The 23670-nt window shown below is 48.5% G+C and overlaps 1 protein-coding gene across 6 annotated transcripts in view; it reads right to left on the reverse strand.

Annotated features, from left to right (window-relative positions):
- Nucleotides 1-2920: 2920 nt before the first annotated feature.
- Nucleotides 2921-23670, reverse strand: part of MCMDC2 (minichromosome maintenance domain containing 2) — a 58543-nt gene continuing 37793 nt past the window's right edge. For all 6 annotated transcript variants that reach the window (XM_078619322.1, XM_078619324.1, XM_078619320.1 and 3 more), the window contains 6 exons: nt 22344-22549; nt 20272-20447; nt 19496-19681; nt 17241-17383; nt 6653-6762; nt 2921-4545 (listed from right to left, as the gene is read on the reverse strand). In XM_078619322.1, coding sequence (XP_078475448.1) covers nt 4379-4545; nt 6653-6762; nt 17241-17383; nt 19496-19681; nt 20272-20447; nt 22344-22549 — 988 coding nt within the window. In that variant the 3' untranslated portion in view covers nt 2921-4378. The remainder of the gene's footprint in view (nt 4546-6652; nt 6763-17240; nt 17384-19495; nt 19682-20271; nt 20448-22343; nt 22550-23670) is intronic.

The following is a 23670-nucleotide window of genomic DNA, read 5'->3' on the forward strand; positions in this document are numbered from 1 at the left end:
GGGAACCTCATTTGCCAGTAAAAATATGATAATTGTTTTTTTACCCTTCTATCTGGCAACAAAACTGACACCTTTTTACAAGGAGTCCTTGTAAAAAGGTGTCAGTTTTGTTGCCAGTAAAAATATGATAATTGGTTTTTTACCCTTCTATCTGGCAACAAAACTGACACCTTTTTACAAGGAGTCATGTTTGCATAGACCGCAATAGCTGCAGTCATAATACAAACAAAAGACATAACTCTGATAATGTGCACTGTCCTTGAAGTTGATTGGTCCACACCCGAGACAGCTTTCCTTAGAGCCTAGTCTCACATGGGTTGGACCAGATGACGCCAAAAGGCGCACAACTCAAAGACAATGTACCATCAGAGTATGAGAGCTCGGGGCAAGCATCTACACTATGGGAACCTCATTTGCCAGTAAAAATATGATAATTGGTTTTTTACCCTTCTATCTGGCAACAAAACTGACACCTTTTTACAAGGAGTCCTTGTAAAAAGGTGTCAGTTTTGTTGCCAGTAAAAATATGATGATTGTTTTTTTTCCCTTCTATCTGTAAAAAGGTGTCAGTTTTGTTGCCAGATAGAAGGATAAAAAACAATTATCATATTCTTACTGGCAAATGAGGTTCCCATAGTAAAGAAATGATCAGTCTATAATTTTAATGGTAGGTTTATTTGAACAGTGAGAGACAGAATAACAACAAAAAAATCCAGAAAAACGCATGTCAAAATTTTTATAAATTGATTTGCATTTTAATGAGGGAAATAAGTATTTGACCTCTCTGCAAAACATGACTTAGTACTGGTGGCAAAACTCTTGTTGGCAATCACAGAGGTCAGACGTTTCTTGTAGTTGGCCACCAGGTTTGCACACATCTCAGGAGGGATTTTGTCCCACTCCTCTTTGCAGATCTTCTCCAAGTCATTAAGGTTTCGAGGCTGACGTTTGGCAAATCGAACCTTCAGCTCCCTCCACAGATTTTCTATGGGATTAAGGTCTGGAGACTGGCTAGGCCACTCCAGGACCTTAATATGCTTCTTCTTGAGCCACTCCTTTGTTGCCTTGGCCGTGTGTTTTGGGTCATTGTCATGCTGGGATACCCATCCACGACCCATTTTTAATGCCCTGGCTGAGAGAAGGAGGTTCTCACCCAAGATTTGACGGTACATGGCCCCGTCCATCGTCCCTTTGATGCGGTGAACTTGTCCTGTCCCCTTAGCAGAAAAACACCCCCAAAGCATGTTTCCACCTCCATGTTTGACGGTGGGGATGGTGTTCTTGGGGTCATAGGCAGCATTCCTCCCCGCCAAACACGGCGAGTTGAGTTGATGCCAAAGAGCTCCATTTTGCTCTCATCTGACCACAACACTTTCACCCAGTTTTCCTCTGAATCATTCAGATGTTCATTGGCAAACTTCAGACGGGCATGTATATGTGCTTTCTTGAGCAGGAGGACCTTGCGGGTGCTGCAGGATTTCAATCCTTCACGGCTTAGTATGTTACCAACTGTTTTCTTGGTGACTATGGTCCCAGCTGCCTTGAGATTATTGACAAGATCCTCCCGTGTAGTTTTGGGCTGATTCCTCACCGTTCTCATGATCATTGCAACTCCACAAGGTGAGATCTTGCATGGAGCCCCAGGCCGAGGGAGATTGACAGTTATTTTGTGTTTCTTCCATTTGCGAATAATCGCACCAACTCTTGTCACCTTCTCACCAAGCTGCTTGGCGATGGTCTTGTAGCCCATTCCAGCCTTGTGTAGGTCTAAAATCTTGTCCCTGACATCCTTGGAGATCTCTTTGGTCTTGGCCATGGTTGAAGAGTTTGGAATCTGATTGATTGATTGATTCTGTGAACAGGTGTCTTTTATACAGGTAACAAACTGAGATTAGGAGCACTCCCTTTAAGAGTGTGCTCCTAATCTCAGCTCGTTACCTGTATAAAAGACACTTTGGGAGCCAGAAATATTTCTGATTGAGAGGGGGTCAAATACTTATTTCCCTCATTAAAATGCAAATAAATTTATAACATTTTTGACATGCGTTTTTCTGGATTTTGTTGTTGTTATTCTGCCTCTCACTGTTCAAATATACCTACCATTAAAATTATAAACTGATAATTTCTTTGTCAGTGGGCAAACGTACAAAATCAGCAGGGGATCAAATACTTTTTTCCCTCACTGTAGATAACATCTCACCATGGCACCCCAATACACATTAAGGTGCTATCGGCCAATCATTATTTACATGTGGGAAGAAACCAGAGCACCTGGAAAAATCCCACGTGCGAAAGGAGTCGAAACTTTATCCCATACAGATGGAACAGGTGGAGTCCACAGTTGCTATACCACTTTCTCTAAGCAAGCCAGGGTATGGCACCTTGCAGGGAGATCCAATACATGCGTGTGATCCACTAACCCTCGCCTCCAACATAATTACAGACATGCATAGCGACGACCCCACCATTCGACTATACTAAGTAAAGCAGAGCTGCCAGTCTGCATTCGTTTCGTAAGTCAATTGGTTTGCGCCACGGTGACGAGATGTTAACTACCTCGCCTGGTATACAGGAGGTTGTGGGTTCAATCCCAAATGCTGTATATTTCTAGTTTGCGTGTCTCTCTCTCCCCATGTTCTTGTGGATTTCTCTCCAGCTCCTTCGGTTTTTCCATCCACATTTAGAAACACGCGTTTAGAGTATTTGGCTGCTATACATTTCCACGTGATATTGCCCACTTCGTTGAGCTATCATTTGTGGTCAGATCGCTTCTGACAAAGAGCTATGTAGCTCAGTGGGGCCTTACTATAGAAAAAAAAATAGCTTATAGTTTTAAATAGTTTAGTTTAAGTCAAGCTGTGATGCAACTGAAAATATTCCAGAATCTAGTAAGACTCCCTCGCCCAAATAAACAACGACGGATAATTACCAATGTGTGTTTATGTATTAAACATTAAAATGTACAACAATAAACACTTAAACATTATGACAACAACAAACATGTCGTTAAATATGTAATTTTTAAAGTAAAAAAAACGATGGCAGTCTCCAAATAACAATTGAGTTGTGACGACCGTAACAGATGGACCACATCTCAAAGAGTTCAACGAGTAGAAGTGTACACTGAAGAACGCATTATAACCTACACTCTGCCCTTAGTCTGGGACCAGTGAATCAGAGTGGAGGTTGAGGGGCCCGGCTCTACGATGTAGTAAGGAAGAGATCCTCTCAGCCAGGTATTCTAATACTGCTCAACTGGAGTGAATCGTCTGGTTGTGACGAGCCATTAATCTTTTATTTTATTCCCATTGGGTTGCACGGTCCGATACGTTTATATTTACCGACAGTGTGCTTCATTACTACTGCGCTTGTTTTACCCAGAAATAAAATTCAACGAGTCTCGCGACACTTTTTTAGCAGGGTCCTGCCAATTTTTCATTGTGATGGTTGCTACGTACCATTCCAACCGGGTACGATGCAATAGAATATTTTTTTTATTTGAACTACGATGCCCGCACACGATAGCCTACTCTGGCGACACACTCTGCAGGATATATTTAAAGTCGACCGTGAAGAAGATGGCTTGCAAATTTGAATGTTAATACACCTACAGTATTAACCAGGGCGGCCCTGGAAATCGAACTGCAAACCTCTGCAACAAGCGGCAAACACGCTATCAAGTGGCTGGATGCGTCACGTGATGCCATTACATATAGCACGACACAGGCGCCTGATTTGGCGCATGGTGTCGCGAGTTTGGGGGCGCTGCGGTGATGATATGTTAACTACCTTGTCTTGTCTGGTATGCAGGAGGTCATGAGTTCTGATTCCGACCCTGACGCCTGCTGTATATTGGAAGTTTTTGTGTCTCTCTCCCCGTGGTTGTGTGGATTTTTCTCCAAGTCCTGCGTTTTTTCCCCTCCACATTTAAAAACATATATTTAGAATATTTGGCTATGATACATTTACATATAATTATCCCACTTCATTGGGCTATCATTTGTGGCCAGGTCGCTTCCATAAAAAGAACTATATACCTCAGTGGGCCTCACCTGGTAAAATAAAAAAAAGTTTTATTTTGAGGTGGAGCGGCGTGTTTCACACGCTTCTCCATTAGTCCAGCGACCTGGGTCTCACTCCCGCCCATGGATAATGTCAGCATCGTGCGCTAACGTGTACCAGTCCTGGGTTCCTAGCTGCACTGACCAGCGTGGTGAACAATGGCCATGACTGACATGGCATGTGGGGTGGGTGGGTGGGAGAGCCTTTTTCCAGTGGTGGATTGACAACGGTTTTAAACCGACCGCAATGATTCTCGTGAGCTTGAGAATATGATACGAATTGAATAGTGAATAGTGAGGAGTGTTAAAGGAGGAGATCACTCCTCAATTGTCCTGTAAATCATCTCCGGCACGAAGGAAGTGCAGAAGTGCAGGATGTCCTGGTGGCAATTGCTGAGGTGTATGTCGCGCTGCTCGTAGCCCGCGTGCAAGGAAAGGTCCGAAGGGAACACCGTGGGAGGCACTATCTGTAGGGCGGAAGTCCCTGCAACAACACAAAGGGCGTCTCTTAACACGACTGGGACACGGACCCAGTAACGGAGACTTTGCGTTCGCAGTGGTGCGCAGGGCACGACTCGCAAACACTCGCCGCATTGAGAAAAAAGTTTCCAGTGTGTTTGAAATCGGACCCTTAAAAATAATCTTTCTATGGCGTAACATACACTTGGCGTGCTTTCACACACGAGAGTTGCGGCGCATGGTAATCGTCGGTGTACAACTTGTTAGGTTAGAGAAATAAAAAAAAAATTCTACAATATTTTCTGAGTACGGCACGTACAACCCAAAGCAGCCAGTTATAATGTTATATTTATTATTTAATTAGTGTTGCTGTTGCGTGGGTGAGAGTGCTCTCTCCTGTCATTAAAGTAAAAAAAATATATGGCAGCAAATTGGCATGATTGCCAGCAGAGTTAAAGCGAGAATGGGGGTTCCCGCTGGAAGAAAGGCTGCGGTGGCGGTTGTTTGGGGGAACGTCCATAGTGGCGGGTTTGCTCAAGGAGCCGCCGAGAGGGCCGGTGGCAAAGTGCTCCTTGCACGCACGAGTGAAAATCATAATAATATTTCTTTAATAAGACTGGAAGAATCCAATGAGCTATAAAAGCTCTTTTTCACAGGTGTCCAGTATGGGCGGGTCTGCAAGTTACAACAACAAACAATACAAAAAACAGAATAGGAGTGCAAAATAGACAAAAAAAGCCACCAAATAGGAATTAATAATAAATAGATTAAATAGGTCCGATTTATCAATCTTGGGCAAGGCAGCAAAAACAACAAAACATTCCCAGACCACACCAAGATAACACCACACAGCAGTAGTCCCTCAATAACATGCCACATTAATATTTAAACTATCAATACATAGGTAATGATCATGAATGCTTGCTCTTACAGTGGAACCTCGGTATACAACCGCTTTGGAATACGTCGAATTTGGTATACGTCGTGTTTTTTCGAGAGAAAAAATGTCTTGGGATACGACGCGTTTGCTAGAACTTGTATGGGTCGGGATGAGTCACCGCGTACAGTACCCGCGTATACCCAGTTCACGACTGAGACAAAGCGAGAGGGGCGGGGTGGCGTGGGAGAGAGGGGTGGAGGGCGTGGGGGAGAGGGGCGGGGGACGTGGGGGGCTGCCCCCATGGAGGGTGGAGCCTCGGGTCGAGGCGCGCGCGACGTGCGTGGTTGAGGCACGCCACGTGACTAGCGCAGCTGGCAGCAGCTGGCAGCAACGTGGTCACGTGGCTTCTGTATGAATTTTAATAATTAGTGTCTAAATTATTTTATACAACCCCATTAATGTATAATATGCCACATAAAATATCATTTACTTTCCTCTGGAACGGATTATTTCCTCTCCCTTTATTTCTTATGGGAAAAATTCGTTTGGTATATGTCATTTTCGGTATAAGTCCTACCTTTTGGATCAAATAAACAACGTATACCGAGGTTCCACTGTATTATGATTATGATATGGACGTGCAATATTTTATTTTCTGCAGAACCTGAACGTCAAATCTGCCTGCGTCTTGTTTTTTTTGTTCAGCAAGGCCAAACGCAGCAGCAGCACCTGGTCACTTTACGCTGCGAGTGTCGAATTTGGATTGGAGACGACAGTGTGAACCCGCCACGAGACAGTTTCACCTTTAAACTAAATGATTAACTATTTTTATTTTAGCAGGTATAGCCCACTGAGCTGCAATATAGCTCTTTTTCAGAGTGACCTGGCTATCACAAATTATAGCCGAACAAAGTGGCTTATCACGTGGAAATTTATAGCAGCCAAGAACTCTAAACGAATGTTTATTTTAAATGTGGAGGGAAAAACCGGAGGAACCGGAGAAAAATCCACACAACCATGTGGAGAGAGACACGCAAACTCCAAATATACAGCAGGCGCCAGGGTTGGGATCGAATCCACAACTTCGTGTATACCAGGCGAGGAAGTTAACATCTCACCCCCGCGTCACCCATTTGTTTGGAAAAGTTCGGCAAATCCACGCCGACTGACGGTAGCAAAAGGGCTGGCTCACGTTACCGACGGGGCGCATTACCAAAGACGTGAGCGCAAAACGCGGGAGAGCCCCATTTACCGTGCCGCGAGGTGATGGAGATTTCGTAGAGCGCGATGGCGATCACCGCGTCCGCCTCCAAAGCCACACTCCGCAGACTCAGCCTGGCGTGCGCCCGCGCCACCGACATGCTGGAAAGAGAGAGGTGGTGGGGGGCATCGCGAAACGAATATTTTACGCCGCCTGATATCTACGGTAATGTGTGAAAAGAACAAAAAATAAACAAACGTGCGCTCGCGCGCTAAATGAGAAAAACCCGCTGGACCCACGAGGAACAAATTAAGCCTCACTCTCCTGAACAAAATGTGAGGGCCAAAGCACACACCTCCACTCGGGCTGGGTGCAGGGCATCGCAACCCACTCACCACTGTGTGGAAAACGAGCAATCGTCCAATTAGTTGCGCTAAATAGCACCGTTAGTGTCTAGTCGGGAATAACACAACCTGCCTGCCCTGTCTACATCTCTGGCAGGAAAAAGCCACTTTCAATTCATTCATCTATGCCTGCGCACAACTTGTAAATGTCAGTGTGGGATCTGTTTACTTGTGCACACTGTATACACAACATATGCTCATTGTTACACTTTTTCCATTTGCAGAGGGTGCCGTTTACGCAATTCTAACCATAAAAACGAAATGCAGAGTTCTCAAGGAAAGTAATCATTTAAGCACCGCTCAGTAAGCCGAGAACATTTTCCAGTAAGAGCGCAGTATTGGTTTAAAATTGCTTTCATTTCTAATTTATAAATAAATAATGCACGTTCCACTAAACTTGTCACCGTTTAAAATGTATTCCATTACACCTTGCAATGGTAACCTGCACCGTGTATTTTTATTATTGATTTTACACCCTTCTTTAATTAAGTGCAACTGAGATATAACATACTCTATGAGTCTTTCGGTAAAGCCACGTAGATAGAAAAATAAAAAAAATAAAAAAAAATACAAATAAAAAATATCACGACGTTTCGATTGCAACACAAGCAATCGTCATCAGGTGAAAAAATACAGCAGAACTGCTGAGGCAAGAAAAACATAGCAGGAGAGCTGCTGAAGCAAGCAGTTATATAGGTTTGAGATGGGTGCAACCCAAGGGTAAGTGGGCGGGGCTAGAGATTGAATTTGCATGTAAATATAAGATCGGAGAGCTGATATACCCCACGACTATGAAGGTGCGGAGGCAGCCATTGTATTGCGAGAGATTAGCATGACAATCTGTTAATGTGAGATTAGCATGTCAATGTAAGAAAACTTGGCGCCACCGAAGCTGTGGGGGTGTCCATTGTATTGTGAGAGATTATCATGCTAATGTAAGAAGGCCACCGCAGTGGCGGCTGTGTTAATGAGAAGACAAGCATGTCAATGTAAGAAAACCACCGTAACGGTGGCTGTGTTACTGAGACATTTAGTCTGTTAAAAAAAAAATGAGAGCTACCGCCACATCGAGGAAAAGGAGCAGCGGTGACTATGTTAGTGAGACATTTAGCCTGTTAATGTGAAGACATTTAGCATGGTAATGTAACTCAGAGAGTCGGAAATATCTGCTAACATCGGCAGGTAGGATGGAAACATCACAGCCAGTTATGACTGAAACTGTTTAGTAACGTCTGATCCCATCTGTGAAGGATGTGATCCCTGACATGCAATACCCCGGTGTCTACAAACTAAGCTGTGGCTGCGGCAGTAGTTACATTGTGGAAACCAAGCACCGTGTCTCTGACCATGTTCGTGAACAGAAGGCAGATCTGAAACATGGTAGGACCAATACCTCGGCCATGGCTGATCATTGTTTAAACGCTGTGGGCACACACGAAATAGATTTTTCCAAGATGAAGGTACTCTGCAAACCTACTGTCTATCAACAAAGATTCGTTCATGAAGCCATCCAGATATATAAACACTGACACAATTTCAATCGAGAAGATGGGTACAAACTGAGCAATCATTGGAAGGACGTTATTAATCAGTTTCAGTCATAACTGGCTGTGATGTTTCCATCCTACCTGCCGATGTTAGCAGATGTTTCCGACCCTCTGAGTTACATTACCATGTTAAATGTCTTTACATTAACAGGCTAAATGTCTCAATAACATAGTCACCACTGCTCCTTTTCCTCGATGTGGCGGTAGCTCTCGTTTGTTTTAACAGACTAAATTTATCAGTAACACAGCCACCGTTACTGTTGGTTTTCTTACATTGACATGCTAATCTTCTCATTAACACAGCCGCCGCTGCAGTTGCCTTCTTACATTGGCTGCTAATCTCACAATAACAGATTGACATGCTAATCTCTCGCAATACAATGGCCAACTCCGCAGCTTCGTAGTCGAGGGGTATATCAGCTCTCCGATCTCACATTTACATGCAAATTCAATCTCTAGCCCCGCCCACTTACTCTTGGGTTGCACCCATCTCAAACCTATATAACTGCTTGCTTCAGCAGCTCTCATGCTATATTTTTCCCACCTCAGCAGTTCTCCTGCTGTATTGTTTCACCTGATGACGATGGCTTTACCGAAAGACCCAAAGAGTATAAATTACTGCAGTCACAAAAGCTTTAAGTTGAGATATACCAATTTAAATTAATATTTAAAAAAATCACGTAACATTACAGTGAGAACATTTTCTCTGAAAAAATGTACGCTGGCCAACGATCATCCCTGTTTGAACGGCCTTTAGCAATTGCCCTAAATTCCACATTCCTATGGCAGAGGATAGTCACTCCATATAGTGACTCCCTATGGGATGGCTACAAGTGATGACAGTGATTTTAATGCTGACATACTTGTTGATCCTTGCTGTTGTGGTTGGAGCTTTGCGGACTGCAGGTGTAGTGGTGATACGTGCTGGGGTAGCGATCAGGTGCCAGCGCGTTGTGATTGGATGTGTGTGTGGTGACGCGCGCTGACGGTGAGGGATCAGGGGTCAGCGCGGGATCGTGGGTTGTGTGGTGCTGATTGGCTGGGTGCCGGTGACGTGCTGGTGTGGGAGTGATCGGGTGGCAGCGCGGCGTGATTGGTTGGTGAGTGGAAACACGCGTTGGGGAAAAGAGGATCGTAGAGATAGCGCGTTGTGATTGGTTCACTAACAAGCGATGCTCGCATCGAGGTCCGCATCCGCTCCGTCTCCCGGGAGGAGGGACTATATAAGGTGATGCGCACAGGCGCACAGGGAGAGTGTAACCAGCGAAGACTGAAGACGGGAGGAAGAGATAGGGCCCTGCGGTACCTAGTCCCGCTGTCCTGTGAGGACCGGGACTCTGTGTAACCCAGAGGCGGAGTGTAGGGTGAGCATGCAGTGTCAGCATGCAGAGTGTGTAGCCGGGGCCTAGAGTCTACACGAGACGAGTGATGTGGGTGTAGCCAGAGGCGTAGGGTCTACACGAGACGAGTCTACACGAGAAGAGTCCACACGAGACGAGTGATGTGTGTGTAGCCAGAGGCATAGGGTCTACACGAGAAGAGTCTACACGAGACGAGTGATGTGTGTGTAGCCAGAGGCATAGGGTCTACACGAGACGAGTCTACACGAGAAGAGTCCACACGAGACGAGTGATGTGTGTGTAGCCAGAGGCATAGGGTCTACACGAGGCGAGTCTACACGAGACGAGTGAGGTGTGTGTAGCCAGAGGCCTGGAGTCTACACAAGTCCAGTACAGTGTGTTATAAGAAGAATAGAGGTTACGAGTTGTACCGGTGTCTGGTGACCGTACTCGGAAGAATAGAGACCACACGTTGTATCGAGATAAGCGAAGATTTAATAAAAGAAGTGTGTTACCCGTCAAGGAGTTTCCTGCCGTCATTTCCAATACTTCAACTGGCGTCAGAAGTGAAACTGTCTTCCAAGCATGGATACGAGGAAGACCATTCGGACCCACGGGAGTGACCGCGAGGACAACCTTGACGACCCGGGCCAGCTGCTGTCGGGGGGTGAGGACGAAGAATGGCCCACGCTGCAGGATCCGCCGGCGGCGCCGGAGGAGCGGCGGGGGACCGAGGCCGTGCTCCGGGAGGCGCACTCTCATCTGGCGGAGCTGCTGCTCGCCGCCGCGTCCATCCTGGCGGAGATCAGCTCGTCGGCTGGAGCGGAGACGGCAGCGGACATTCTACAGGGTCGCCCCGCAGATTCCCGCCAAAATGACTTGGCGATTCCCGCCATTTCATCGGCGTCGACTTTTGGCGGGAACGGCGACCGCCACGTGGCGGCAGTTCTCCAAGCGCGCCATCTTACGTCATCGACGCGCGCTGCGGACCGCCATCAGTCGTCCGCCATTGGGGCCGCCATCTTACACACCGACGGGGCGGCGGGAAGGAACCACGACGCGGAGGACGACTTCATTTTTCAACAGCGCCTCCCCGCATTGTCAGCCTTCAAGGCGGAAGGCGGGGACTGGGGCCAGTTTCAGCGCAGGTTTTTGGCGCATCAGGAGATGTCTGCCTGGTCCGATGCTACGGCGCTGCGGGCACTGCCTGCCATGTTGGACGACAACGCGCTCGCGGCCTTCATGTCAGCTCGGAGGTCGGACGATCCACGCTTAAGGCAGCGCTGGGTCTCATGGTCAGGGTCTACGGACCTCCCTCGGCGTGCCGCCATCATTTTTATGCGAGGCGGAAGGCGGACACGGAGACCGCGCTCGCCTATCGCACGGCGTTGCTGGCTCTCGCCGATGCTGCATTCCCTCGGATGGACGAGGAGGGCCAGGATGCGATGGTTTTGGAGCAGCTGCTTAAGTTGGCGCAGGACCTGGGGGTCCCCATCAACACGGCCGACGAGATCGACATTTCTTCCTTACGGGTCGCTACGAGTATACAAGCGCACGAGGCCCTTCAACGCAAACAGGGGGTCGTCTGCAACGCTGCTGTGGCCTCAGCTCCGGGTCCGGTGATCACCGAACCCCAAGTCGTCAGTCCGCGAGAGGAGGCGTTCACCGCGGGACGACCGGGGGATTGGAGGTCGGGGGGTCGGTCGCCTCTGCGATCGGCCCGCAAGCTGGAGCAACCGAGATCACCGACGACCCTCATCACGTGCTACAACTGCGGCCTCCGGGGCCACGTGGCGTCCGGTTGCCGCGCTCCCCGTCAGCGCGCCATGGGATCTCGGCTGGACGACGACCAAGGCCCCAAGGCATCCCTACAAACCCCGGCAAGTCGCGGCACCTCACATGCTCGGCCCACACACTCGACACGCATGGGCCTTCGCGGAGCGACAGAAGAGGGCCGGTTAGGGTTCGGGGATTCGGTTCGGTGAGGGGGTTTCGGCCGGGACCGGAGAGACATTGAGTGGTCGGAGTTGGGGCATAGAATTGTGGCTGCTTCAGCGGGTTCATCCGTCGTTGCGGGTTCTATTGATGGGGTAGAGGTCAGGGTATTGGTGGACACGGGGGCGTCGGCGACTATTATATCTGACCTCATTTATAACATTCTCCCCGTCCAGTGCCGTCCGCTGCTCCCAGTGGATGTGCCGTTTTTCGCCGCAAATGGGGGATCGTTGGGCATTATCGGTCAGATTAGGGCGTCCATTTGCATTGGAGATATCAAATTGTCGGGACCCGTTTTCGTTTCGTCTTCTTTGGCGGTTCCTTGTCTATTGGGCACTGATTTTTTGGCTAAGATGCCCATTAAAATTCTAATCGATCAGCGTTGCATTGAACTACCTTCGGGTCGCCGTATTTCATTTTTGACGAGCCCTACTGAGATTCGGACGGCGTGCGCCACGATACAAGCATTGGCGACGCAGACCGTGCACGTGCCCTCGGGTTCACAGATGTTAATTCCCCTCCGGTTGCGGAAACCATGGGTGGAGGGGACTTCGGAACAAGGCATGCTTTTGGGTCCTTCTAACAGGGCTGTCGGAGGGGTCGATTTGTCGGTGGCTCACACTTTGGTTCGGGCGGACAAGGATCCGTTTGTGATGGTTTTAAACGCTGGATCGCGGCCAGCCGTCATTCAGCAGGGTACCGTGCTGGCTCACGCGGCGCGGGTTCCTGCGGAGGAGCGGCTGGTTGCGCACGTTGATCCGAGCCCCACGCAGAACATTGAACCGAGGGAGGACCTTGAATGGGTCCATTCGCTGTGCGCGGGCTCGGACGATTTGTCAGGGGTGCAGTTGGGTGCGCTGCGCGAGTTACTAATGGAATTTTCTGATGTGTTCAGTAAACATAAATATGACATTGGGTGTACGGATTTGGTACGCCACCACATTGACACGGGCGATGCGGCACCGGTCAGGTTAAATCCCTTCCGGCTGAGTCCTGCTGAAAAGGAACATGTTCAGTCGGCCGTTAACGATATGCTTGAAGCCGACATTATTTCGCCTTCCTCCAGTCCGTGGGGAGCACCTATTGTGCTGGTTAAGAAGCAAGACGGGTCCTTGCGATTTTGCGTAGATTTCCGTCGCCTGAATAAGATCTCTGTGGCTGACGCGTATCCGCTCCCCAGGATGGACGAGTCCCTCGATGCATTGTCTGGTGCGCGATATTTTTCGACTCTTGATTTGTTATCGGGATTCTGGCAGTTGCCACTCGACGAAGAGTCTAAACCTAAGACAGCATTCCGGACTCCAGGGGGCCTGTTCCAGTTTAACCGGTTACCCATGGGACTTCACTCCTCTCCAGCGACGTTTCAGCGCCTTATGGAGTTGGTTTTGTCGGGCTTGCAATGGGAGACGTGCTTGATTTACCTTGACGATGTCATTGTTTTCAGTAAAACATTTGAGGAACACCTCCAGCGATTGAGAGGGGTGTTCTTGCGAATGCGATCGGCTAAATTGAAATTTAAACCGGCCAAATGCCACCTTTTTCGTAAGTCCGTTAGATACTTGGGTCACATTGTCGACTCTTCGGGGATCTCTACCGATCCCGCAAAGACGGACTGTGTCAGTTCATGGCCGACACCCACGTCAGTTGCAGACGTGCGCAGTTTCATCGGGTTTGCTTCGTATTATCGCCGATTCGTTGAGCACTTCGCCACTATTGCAAAACCCTTGCACGCTCTTACGGCGAAGGGTGTGAAGTTCAAATGGGGACCGGAAGAGGAGGCCGCGTTCTGCGCCCTCCGGGACGCCTTGGTGGGTGCCCCACCCTTGCGTTATCCGGATTTTGCGAGTCCCTTCTTGCTAGACACGGATGCTAGCAACACGGGCATTGGGGGGGTACTGTCCCAGGTTGTTGGGGGAGTCGAAAGGGTGGTCGCTTATGGTAGCAGGGTGTTGTCTCCGGCGGAGCAGCGCTACTGCGTCACCCGTCGTGAACTGCTCGCCATTGTTTTTTTTGTACAACAGTTCAGACCGTATCTCTATGGGCGTCACTTTACGGTCCGGACGGACCACGCGGCGCTACAGTATTCATTGAGGGTCGCCCAACCCTCGGGCCAATTGTCACGGTGGTTGGAAGTCCTCCAAGACTATCAGTTCACGACCACATACCGTAAGGGGTTGCGACACACAAATGCCGATGCCCTGTCGCGATTGTTGCCGTGTCAGAAATGTGCGTGTCTATCGGGATCGGCGCGCTGTAAACCGCCGGTTGTGGAAGATAAGGGGGCATTGGCTGCGACTGCGGGCGCGCCAATCGGGGATGTCCCCGCTACCTCTCAGGATCGGGACTCGCTGCTCTCACTGTCGCTGGGGGAGTGGGGCCGCCTCCAAATGGCGGACAGCTCCTTGCTAGCATTGCGCCGCAGGGTTGGTGGTCCTAAAGAGGACCAGGAGCGAACTGGCTCCTATGTACTTAAACAGGGCATGTTGATGAGATGGGACAGTTTGTCCCGGCGGCATGCGCTGGTGGTGCCTTCTGCTGTAAGGGGGGAAGTTGTTTTGGCCGCACACGAACGCCTCTTGCATTTGGGAGTAAACAAAACGCTTGCCCTGCTTCAGCGGGACTATTATTGGCCAGGAATGGGGACTGACGTGGTAAATATTTTGAAGGGGTGCGTTGAGTGCGCCAGACGGAAACCACCGCCCGTGCCAGCTAATCCACCGCTGCAATCTATTCAGGTCTCGCGCACTAACGAGCTCGTTGCTCTCGATATTCCGGGGCCTTTTCCAGTCACGCCTAGAGGGAATAAATACCTGTTGGTGGGGGTCGAATATTTCACCCGGTGGCCTATGGCGTGGCCTCTCGCCAACCAGTCGGCAGCGGCTGTGACGGACGCCTTTGTCCAGGGCTATGTCCTGGACAAGGGGGCTCCCGAACGCTTGCTGACCGACCAAGGTAAACATTTTTCGAGTAAATTGTTGCAAGAGGTGTGCGATCTGTTGGGTACTAAAAAGGTGCGTACCTCCCCGTACCACCCGCAGACAGACGGGATGGTGGAAAGACTTCACAGGACTTTGACTTCTATGCTGTGCCAGCAGGTGTGTGAGGCACATGTAGATTGGGACCTGCAGGTCCCGGGGGTCCTTGCCGCGTACAGAATGGCCCCCCATGCAGCGACGGGGTTTTCACCATTATATTTGATGTACGGTCTGGAAGCCGACCCGCCCATGGAAACGCAGCTTGGCCTGTCCGCTCCACGAACCAATTCTAAATTGGCGGAACACATTAAATTCAATATTCACAAGCTAACAGAAGCAAGGGAGGCCGCACGGCTTAATTCGCGGGCTCGCCAAATTGCTAATGAACGGTTGCGGGCACGGAAGGTGTCCGTGCACGAATGGAAACCTGGTGACAGGGCCTGGCTGCATTGCCCTCAGGCGCCCTTGGCTACGTCGCCTAAATTGTTGAGGCCATGGCGGGGGCCCGTGGAGATCGTGCGCGTTGCACGGCCCCAGTGCGTTCAGATAAAATGGGGAAAACGACGGTGGTACGTCCACCCCTCCCGACTGAAACCGTTCTCGCCTCCATATGGCCTCCCATTGTGTCGTGAGGGCCGAGCATGTGACGTGACCGACGACCCTAAGGGGGAAATGTCTCTGCCTGATCCTCACATGTCTCCGCCTGATCTGCTCCCAGGTGTCTCGGAACTGACAGCTGCCGACCACCGGCGGCCGGATCTTCGCGGCGGGCCGGCCCTTTCAGGCCCGTTCCACGCCGTCTAGAGCAGCCGGAGCCGCCGGACGGTCGTCAATGTCCCGTCCCATATGACGGACCGGCCAGACGGACTCGCGCCAGGTCGCGCTACTTTGTTTGACCTGCCACGTGAGGAGTCGAGGCAGTGGGAGCGCCTCGTCACTTTGTTTAGTTGCAGAGACGCGGGGCGCGTTCATTTTCTAGAAATCGCTTTTATTATGTTGTTCGTCGGGCTGTATATAGTTTTTTTATAAGGTGTTGTGTGTGGTATTGTTAACTTTTCTTGTGTTAATTGTCAAATTGTACATAGGTTGCTGTTGTGTTGTTGTTGTTGTGTTACGGGGCACACTGGGGGGGGGGGTTTGTTGTGTTAACGATGTGGGAGGTTGTTGGTTAGCAGCCGGGACGGCTGCGAGCTATGTGGGGGGGGGATGATGTAGTGGTGATACGCGCTGGGGTAGCGATCAGGTGCCAGCGCGTTGTGATTGGATGTGTGTGTGGTGACGCGCGCTGACGGTGAGGGATCAGGGGTCAGCGCGGGATCGTGGGTTGTGTGGTGCTGATTGGCTGGGTGCCGGTGACGTGCTGGTGTGGGAGTGATCGGGTGGCAGCGCGGCGTGATTGGTTGGTGAGTGGAAACACGCGTTGGGGAAAAGAGGATCGTAGAGATAGCGCGTTGTGATTGGTTCACTAACAAGCGATGCTCGCATCGAGGTCCGCATCCGCTCCGTCTCCCGGGAGGAGGGACTATATAAGGTGATGCGCACAGGCGCACAGGGAGAGTGTAACCAGCGAAGACTGAAGACGGGAGGAAGAGATAGGGCCCTGCGGTACCTAGTCCCGCTGTCCTGTGAGGACCGGGACTCTGTGTAACCCAGAGGCGGAGTGTAGGGTGAGCATGCAGTGTCAGCATGCAGAGTGTGTAGCCGGGGCCTAGAGTCTACACGAGACGAGTGATGTGGGTGTAGCCAGAGGCGTAGGGTCTACACGAGACGAGTCTACACGAGAAGAGTCCACACGAGACGAGTGATGTGTGTATAGCCAGAGGCATAGGGTCTACACGAGAAGAGTCTACACGAGACGAGTGATGTGTGTGTAGCCAGAGGCATAGGGTCTACACGAGACGAGTCTACACGAGAAGAGTCCACACGAGACGAGTGATGTGTGTGTAGCCAGAGGCATAGGGTCTACACGAGGCGAGTCTACACGAGACGAGTGAGGTGTGTGTAGCCAGAGGCCTGGAGTCTACACGAGTCCAGTACAGTGTGTTATAAGAAGAATAGAGGTTACGAGTTGTACCGGTGTCTGGTGACCGTACTCGGAAGAATAGAGACCACACGTTCTATCGAGATAAGCGAAGATTTAATAAAAGAAGTGTGTTACCCGTCAAGGAGTTTCCTGCCGTCATTTCCAATACTTCACAGGTACCAATTTGGGTAACCAAAGCTATTGTGACTGATGGTCTTAGCCCTTTACAGAAACCCCTATGCGAAACGGGTATTTGCACTTTTCCCGGTGATACCCGGGAGCCTGAGCGTCTATGTCTGAGACAGCGGGGGACACAAAAAACAACACCACCAAAGAGAATGCCTTCTTGTCTCACAGGGTGCGGAGTGCGGTGGAGGGGAAGTTGGAGCCATGCGTGGAGGAGGCGCGCAGCCTCCGGCTGGACAGGTAGTATCCTTGAATGAGCTGCTCGGCGCTGGGGCACAGCTCACACGGCTGTGCTCTGGCAAACTCCACCAGCTGCAACAGAGATAGTATACACGGACACACACGGACCTTGACCCACATTTAATGCATATCAACTCTGCAGGAACTCATGCACATCTCCTGCATCTGCCATTCATCACATTCTGATTTGACGATTGCAACTCTCTCGTCTTCAAATGCCATATTATCCAAAACAGTGCTCTCAGACTTCTCACCTGTATGTGTAAACTAGAACACATCACCCCAATACTCCAATACTTCCACTAACTCACAATACAATCCCAAATAAATTTCAAGATCACATGAACAGTCTTCAAGACCCTCATTGAACTCACCCCTGCCTTCCTCTCCCCTCTCATCTCCCTAAAAACAAAGATAAAGATCCTCCGTATAGGCTTAACATACTTTTGGAGCAAGTGCTGTTAGTGAGCACCTATGAAAGCCGGCAGGGCACACGAGGGGGTGGGTGGCCAACACCACGTCCGGCCGCCTTTGTCTCCCCAGAGTGGTGATGTTTACACACCACACCAGATACTCATTTGAGACTGAGTCGATCTAGAGGAGGCTCGGGACCGGTTCAGATAATCGTCACTGGTGTTGGCCGTGAGCAGGAATGGAACTTGGATTGCCAAGTTCGTAGTCCAGCGTGCTAACCACTACACTACCGCATCTTTCTCTGCTCCCCTTCACACATGCTCCTACATCTCCACACTTATCTCCCACTGCTCCCGTCCACGCACGCTCCTACGTCTCCACACTTATCTCACTATGCTCCCCTCTGCACACTCTTCTACCTATTCCCTCTGCTCTCAATGAACTCCTCTCCATGCATTCTCTGTTTCAACTATGAAAGGTTCCCATCACAGCCTTCACTCAATGAGTGGGAGATCGCTTATTCACTTGTAGAACGCCATTCCTCCAGCCATCTGTGCTGTTGACGCCCCGCCTCTGTTCAAGTCCAGCCAGCCAATACAAGCGTATTATTTGATAACTCCACTCACTTGCTGAGGTTATCACGTAATTCACCGTTTATGGCCACACAAATTTTTTTTAACCGTTACTGTTATGCCACGTCAGGTGGTACCGACAAGAGAAATATCTGCTCTGGGCTCATGGACTACACAATGTCTTGAGATGCCGTCACAATTATAGACCATTTAAATCCAAACTGTACTGTTGTGAGTACCTATTAATGGCTGCAATAGTTCAACAGCAGTGGTGTGACCAGCGTGTACCCAAGATGCCTTTGCCGCTGCAGGGCTGGTGTTTTTGACCGCAATGTACGGAGGTATTATTTTTATGCTGTGTTAAATTGGAAAAAGCCAGAGCCAGATTCAAAACTCAATTGTTACCGCTGTGCCGTGCCAAAATTTGAACTCGGGTCGTGGGAATGAAGCGTTGCGCTCTAACGGCTAATGTACATGCATGGGTTGATACTGATATGAACGAGCAAGCATTAACTTACATATATACATTGACAAACAAAGACAAAGATCCCCCGAATTACCTAAACAGACTGTTGGGGCAAGTGCTATTAGCGAGCACTTATGAAAACCAGTATGGCACATGAGGGAATGGGTGCCCACCACCACGCCTGGCCACCTTTGTCTCCCTAATGGCAATGTTTACACACACCAGACCAGGTACTAATTTCAGGCTAAGTCGACCTAGGGCAGGTCCAGGACTGGTTCAGATAATCATCACTGGTGTTGGCCATGAATGGGAATCGAACTTGGGTCACCGGGTTCGTAGCGCAACATGCTAACCACTACACTACCGCTACTTTATACATACGCACACACATACATATCTATAAGCATGCAGAAACGTTTTAATACGAGCACACACATGTTACACATCCACAGCCTTCCGCATGCGTTGAGACCCATCTCTCTATAATATATGTATGTTGAACTTCTTTCGCATCGTACATAGCCAACCATGCTAATCAGAAGTGCGGTGTATGTATGTATATTGAACTTCTTTCGCACCGTACATAGCCAAGGACAACAAACTAAACATCAAAAAGCAGTTCCAAAGAAATTAGTTTTAAATTCAGGAAATTAGTTTTCAATTTACGTGTCACACGGGCGCGTACACGCACACACACACACCGCGTCACTCTCGCGTACGTGCAGCACGCACCTCTTCAAAATGCCGAGTCATGATCTGCTCCGGGATGGTATAAATGGGCTCGTTGGCAAGCATCGCCTTATTCAGCACGTGCTCGGCCAACAGCCTGCAAGCTCCGTTGCCGCTCGACTCATTGCCCTCGCAGAAGACGATGAGGCCAAAGGAGTCAGCAAGCGGCAGCGGGATGAGACCCAGCTCCTAGTTCGATGAGAAAACGAAAGGAGGCAAAACCAGTCAAGGACGGGCCATCAACTCGGTTGCATAAGTGCCGCAATGGCAACAATTGTGCCTCACAGCAAAATCCATTGCTTACTATGCTACAAAATATGCACACCTTGCAATCTGCACTAACCAGCGTGGTGAAGTATGACCAGATAAGTAAGTAACCTATGTGGCGCGGGGAGGCCCTTCATGCAGCAATCGACCAGAGGGCTGTATATGAATATATACATGTTGATTCATACTTAAGTTAGGCAATGTAATCAATGACCAAACCTATATCATTAAGAACCCTCCACCACCCGACACAGCCAAACAAAAGTAAATGTTTTGTTCCTATTGACACAAATCCGGTCAAATCATCATGTGGCGTCACCCAAAAAAACAATTACGAATCATTATATCGGCTGTGAACACCTACATATTAAATGTATGCATGTCATATATGCAATGGGTTCCTATGAACGATGCAGCCACTAGTGGCCGCTACAATGTAAAAAAAGTATAAAATCAACGTAAACTGAATCGTGATGATTAATCACATTACAAGAGGGTGGGAGTGGCAATACCCTGGTGCCCAGAGGGGCATCTTCCCACAGACCCCCCACCGTCTTCTTCAGCAGCGCTGCAGAATCTCCCCCCAGGGCCCACACGCTGCAGCTCATGGGCAGCTGAACCTCCTGGGCCACTTCTTCACCAAACTTCTTCTTGGGAATGGGAACGGACACCAGGCGGCTCTCCAGCGCTGAGTGGTGGCAAGGAGGCGCAGTCACGTCACATAAGACACATCCCGCACCATGGCGCCAAACAAGCAGGGCCATTACAGGCAGTTTGACTTATGAACACCCACACTTACGAACACCCACACTTACGAACCAGCTTCCATGATTTTTTTTTTACATTGACTTAAAACGCGTACTCTCACTTGCGAATGGAACCGGGGCACTATTTTGTTCAGCTGAGCGATCCTCTGTGAGATGTCATGAGTCAGCTTTGTGCTGGGAGTGAGTATTTGTGTGTCTTGACATTTGAATACAGTAGATTTCTGTGTTCCGACTTAGGAAACCGTTCGACTTATGAACAGGTCTCGGGAACTACAGTAGAACCTCGGAGATCAACGCCCCAGAACTCGAACAATTCGGTGATCGAACAAAATTTTCGACCATTTTTTGCCCCGGACATCGAATAAAAATTCGGAGGTCGAACAACTGGAAAGAACCTGTTTGGGCCGAGACACGTAGCCAGGGCGACCGAGACAAAGGCGAATGACCCAGTTTACGCGTAGCACTCGCCCAGTGCAGACCCGCAAAACATCGTTCCGTTAACTTTTTCGTTTATTTCATTTATTTTAGTGTTATTTTTTGTGTTTATCCATACACAATGGCTCCTAAAAAGGTTAGTAGCAGCGATAAGCCAAAAAGGAAGGTTTCGAGAACCTTCCACTCAAGCGATCCACTCTCCTTACTACAGGTAAAGTGAAGTTCAATGTTCATTTATTATTTTAATTATAACTGTGTTTCTTGTTTTTTGTATGCTTTTATGTACTGTACTGTATTTTAATATTGTAAACTTCGTGTAAAAATGGCCCATAATAGGAGCATCCTTGGGTGGGGAACCAATTCATGCTATTTCCATTCGTTCTTACGGGGAAAATTGATTCGGTGTTCGAACAAATCGGTGTTCGAACACGGTTTCGATCTCCGAGGTACCAGTGTAATTGTGTCCATAAGTCAAGGACTGTCCGTCTACCTATGAGACCTTTTCTTTTGCTAGTATTAAAATGAGGGTGGGGGGGGGGAATAAGAAAAGGCTTTATTACCCCTTCCGGAAATAACACAGGAGCTGTGTTAAAATGTTACATCTCACGCCAGATTGTAATCTAAGTCATATAGGATGTATTTGTCATAACTATGAGAGTGAGCATCATCTTTAATATCAACTATTCTCTGTCCCTTGCTGGATGATAACTACGATTCAGTTCTAGCATGAAATTCTGTCCGTGTGTAATCTATAAAAATTATCTTAGTTAAATTCAGTTCACAGATTGAACATCACATTATCCAGATATTTTTTCTGCTTCCAAAATAAGTTATTACCTGAGGATGAATTGTATTTTAAACAACATTCCATGAATACATTCACCCAGTAACATCACACATTTGAGCAGTTTTGAAAAAGTAGGTTATTCTTCATCAGTGACACTCTTCTAAACTGAAAATTTATTGCAACTAAATAACAAAAGAAAACCGATCAAATGTTCCTCCTTGAGCAGTTTTGCAGATCTCCCTTGGAAAGTGAACAATGTAAATAAAACCACCCTGACCTGCCTCATTAAGCAGGCAACATGCTTGTAATGGTTCCTTGAATGAAAATGGCTCTAACGCTCTCAAAATACACATCTAATTGTGCGCATGAAAATGGAGTATTTCATATTTGCACAAATTAATTTCACATGTTAAAAAGTAGACAAATAGATCAAATGAGACAGACGACCCAAACGGGACACTAAGAAATATATTATTGAACCAGGTCAGCACCCTGAATGGTGGAAATTCATCGTGGCCTGTAACTGCAAGTGCAGTCGAACAGCGAGTGCAGTGGAATAGCGGGTGCAGAGGAATGGCGAGCTACGACTGCTGACCATTCTGAAGCGCCTGCAGCTTCTCCTTCTTGTAAGAGGATGTCTCGCCGATGCAGCAGATGCCGCCCTTGGCCAGGAGAACATGTCCGGCATGGATGCTTGCCGTGGCCGTGCCATGCTCATCCCTCGACACAGAGGCCAGGAGCTCCCCGCTGGGCGGGCATTGGACGCCTCTCTCCACCAGCCCAGCCGCATAGCTCAGGAGCCTGCAACAAAAAAAGCGTCCGCTCCGATCGTGGTGGTGAGCCACCACTGCCAAAGACCAATGCGAATCTCATGGGTAAATACGTTACATGAGTTATTATGATACAACCGTTGGCAGAGGTGGCCAGGTGGCGCAGAGGGCTAATACCAGAACACAGTTATAACTCGGCACTGCTGGGATCTAGGGTTTGAATCTGGGTTAAACCCACTTGTGGTTAATCTTTAGTTCATGAGGGTAGCAAGTTTATGTGTGTATTTTTTACTTATTACGCACTGTACACAACCAACCATGCTAATTGATGGCCACAGCACAATTATCAATAGCTGTACAATAAAGGTAGCAGTGAGACAAATGCATAATTGTGTCACCCTCATAAGTACAGTAATCAATGTTAATGGGTCACCATAGTGTAAAGGCTAGCCCTCTTAATATATGAGGTTCTCAGAGGCAGATGGCAGCAGTGAACAACGATGACTATACTGCACTGATGAGTCCTAATAATGCAAAAACAGGTCCACAGTTGTGTCTTTGTCTCCACATTTTCTCAATTTATTTATAGTGGTTTAAGACAAAATGGCCACAATGCAGTTCTTCTGAACTGGTGGTTTAGCATAATAGTATATGCAATGCACATCTTCAGAATCATCTTTATTTTTCCTGGAGAAATCCAATTGGCTATGAATAAATTTTTTCACAGATGTCCAGTAGGGGCGGATCAAAAATATATATACACAGGCCTGCACTAATTTTCAAGTTGTGATGGGTTTTCCCGTCATTTACATATTTGAAGCATCTCTAGTGGCTGCGGGGGGGGGGGGGTCATGCAAACCAATTACATTCCAATAGGAGAGTAGCTGAATCTCCTGGGCATGTATGTGAGCATAATGACAGATTAGAATCAATGTATCCTTGCATGCCCACTAATCCCCACTGACCACCGCACTGTTGCTATCCCTTCTCACTCGCACTCATAATTAGTGCGCAAGTATTATAGATGGTTACCGCATCAAGTGCCTTGAGATGCGCTTCTGTGAACTTCTAGATTACTCCTCCTTCCGATATTAGGAAGCCATTAGAGCTGTGCACTTTTAAATCATCCAGATTGAAATCTATTTTCTTTAG

This window comes from Lampetra planeri, chromosome 62 (genome assembly GCF_965212315.1).
Source record: "Lampetra planeri chromosome 62, kcLamPlan1.2.h2, whole genome shotgun sequence".
NCBI classification, from domain to species: domain Eukaryota; kingdom Metazoa; phylum Chordata; class Hyperoartia; order Petromyzontiformes; family Petromyzontidae; genus Lampetra; species Lampetra planeri.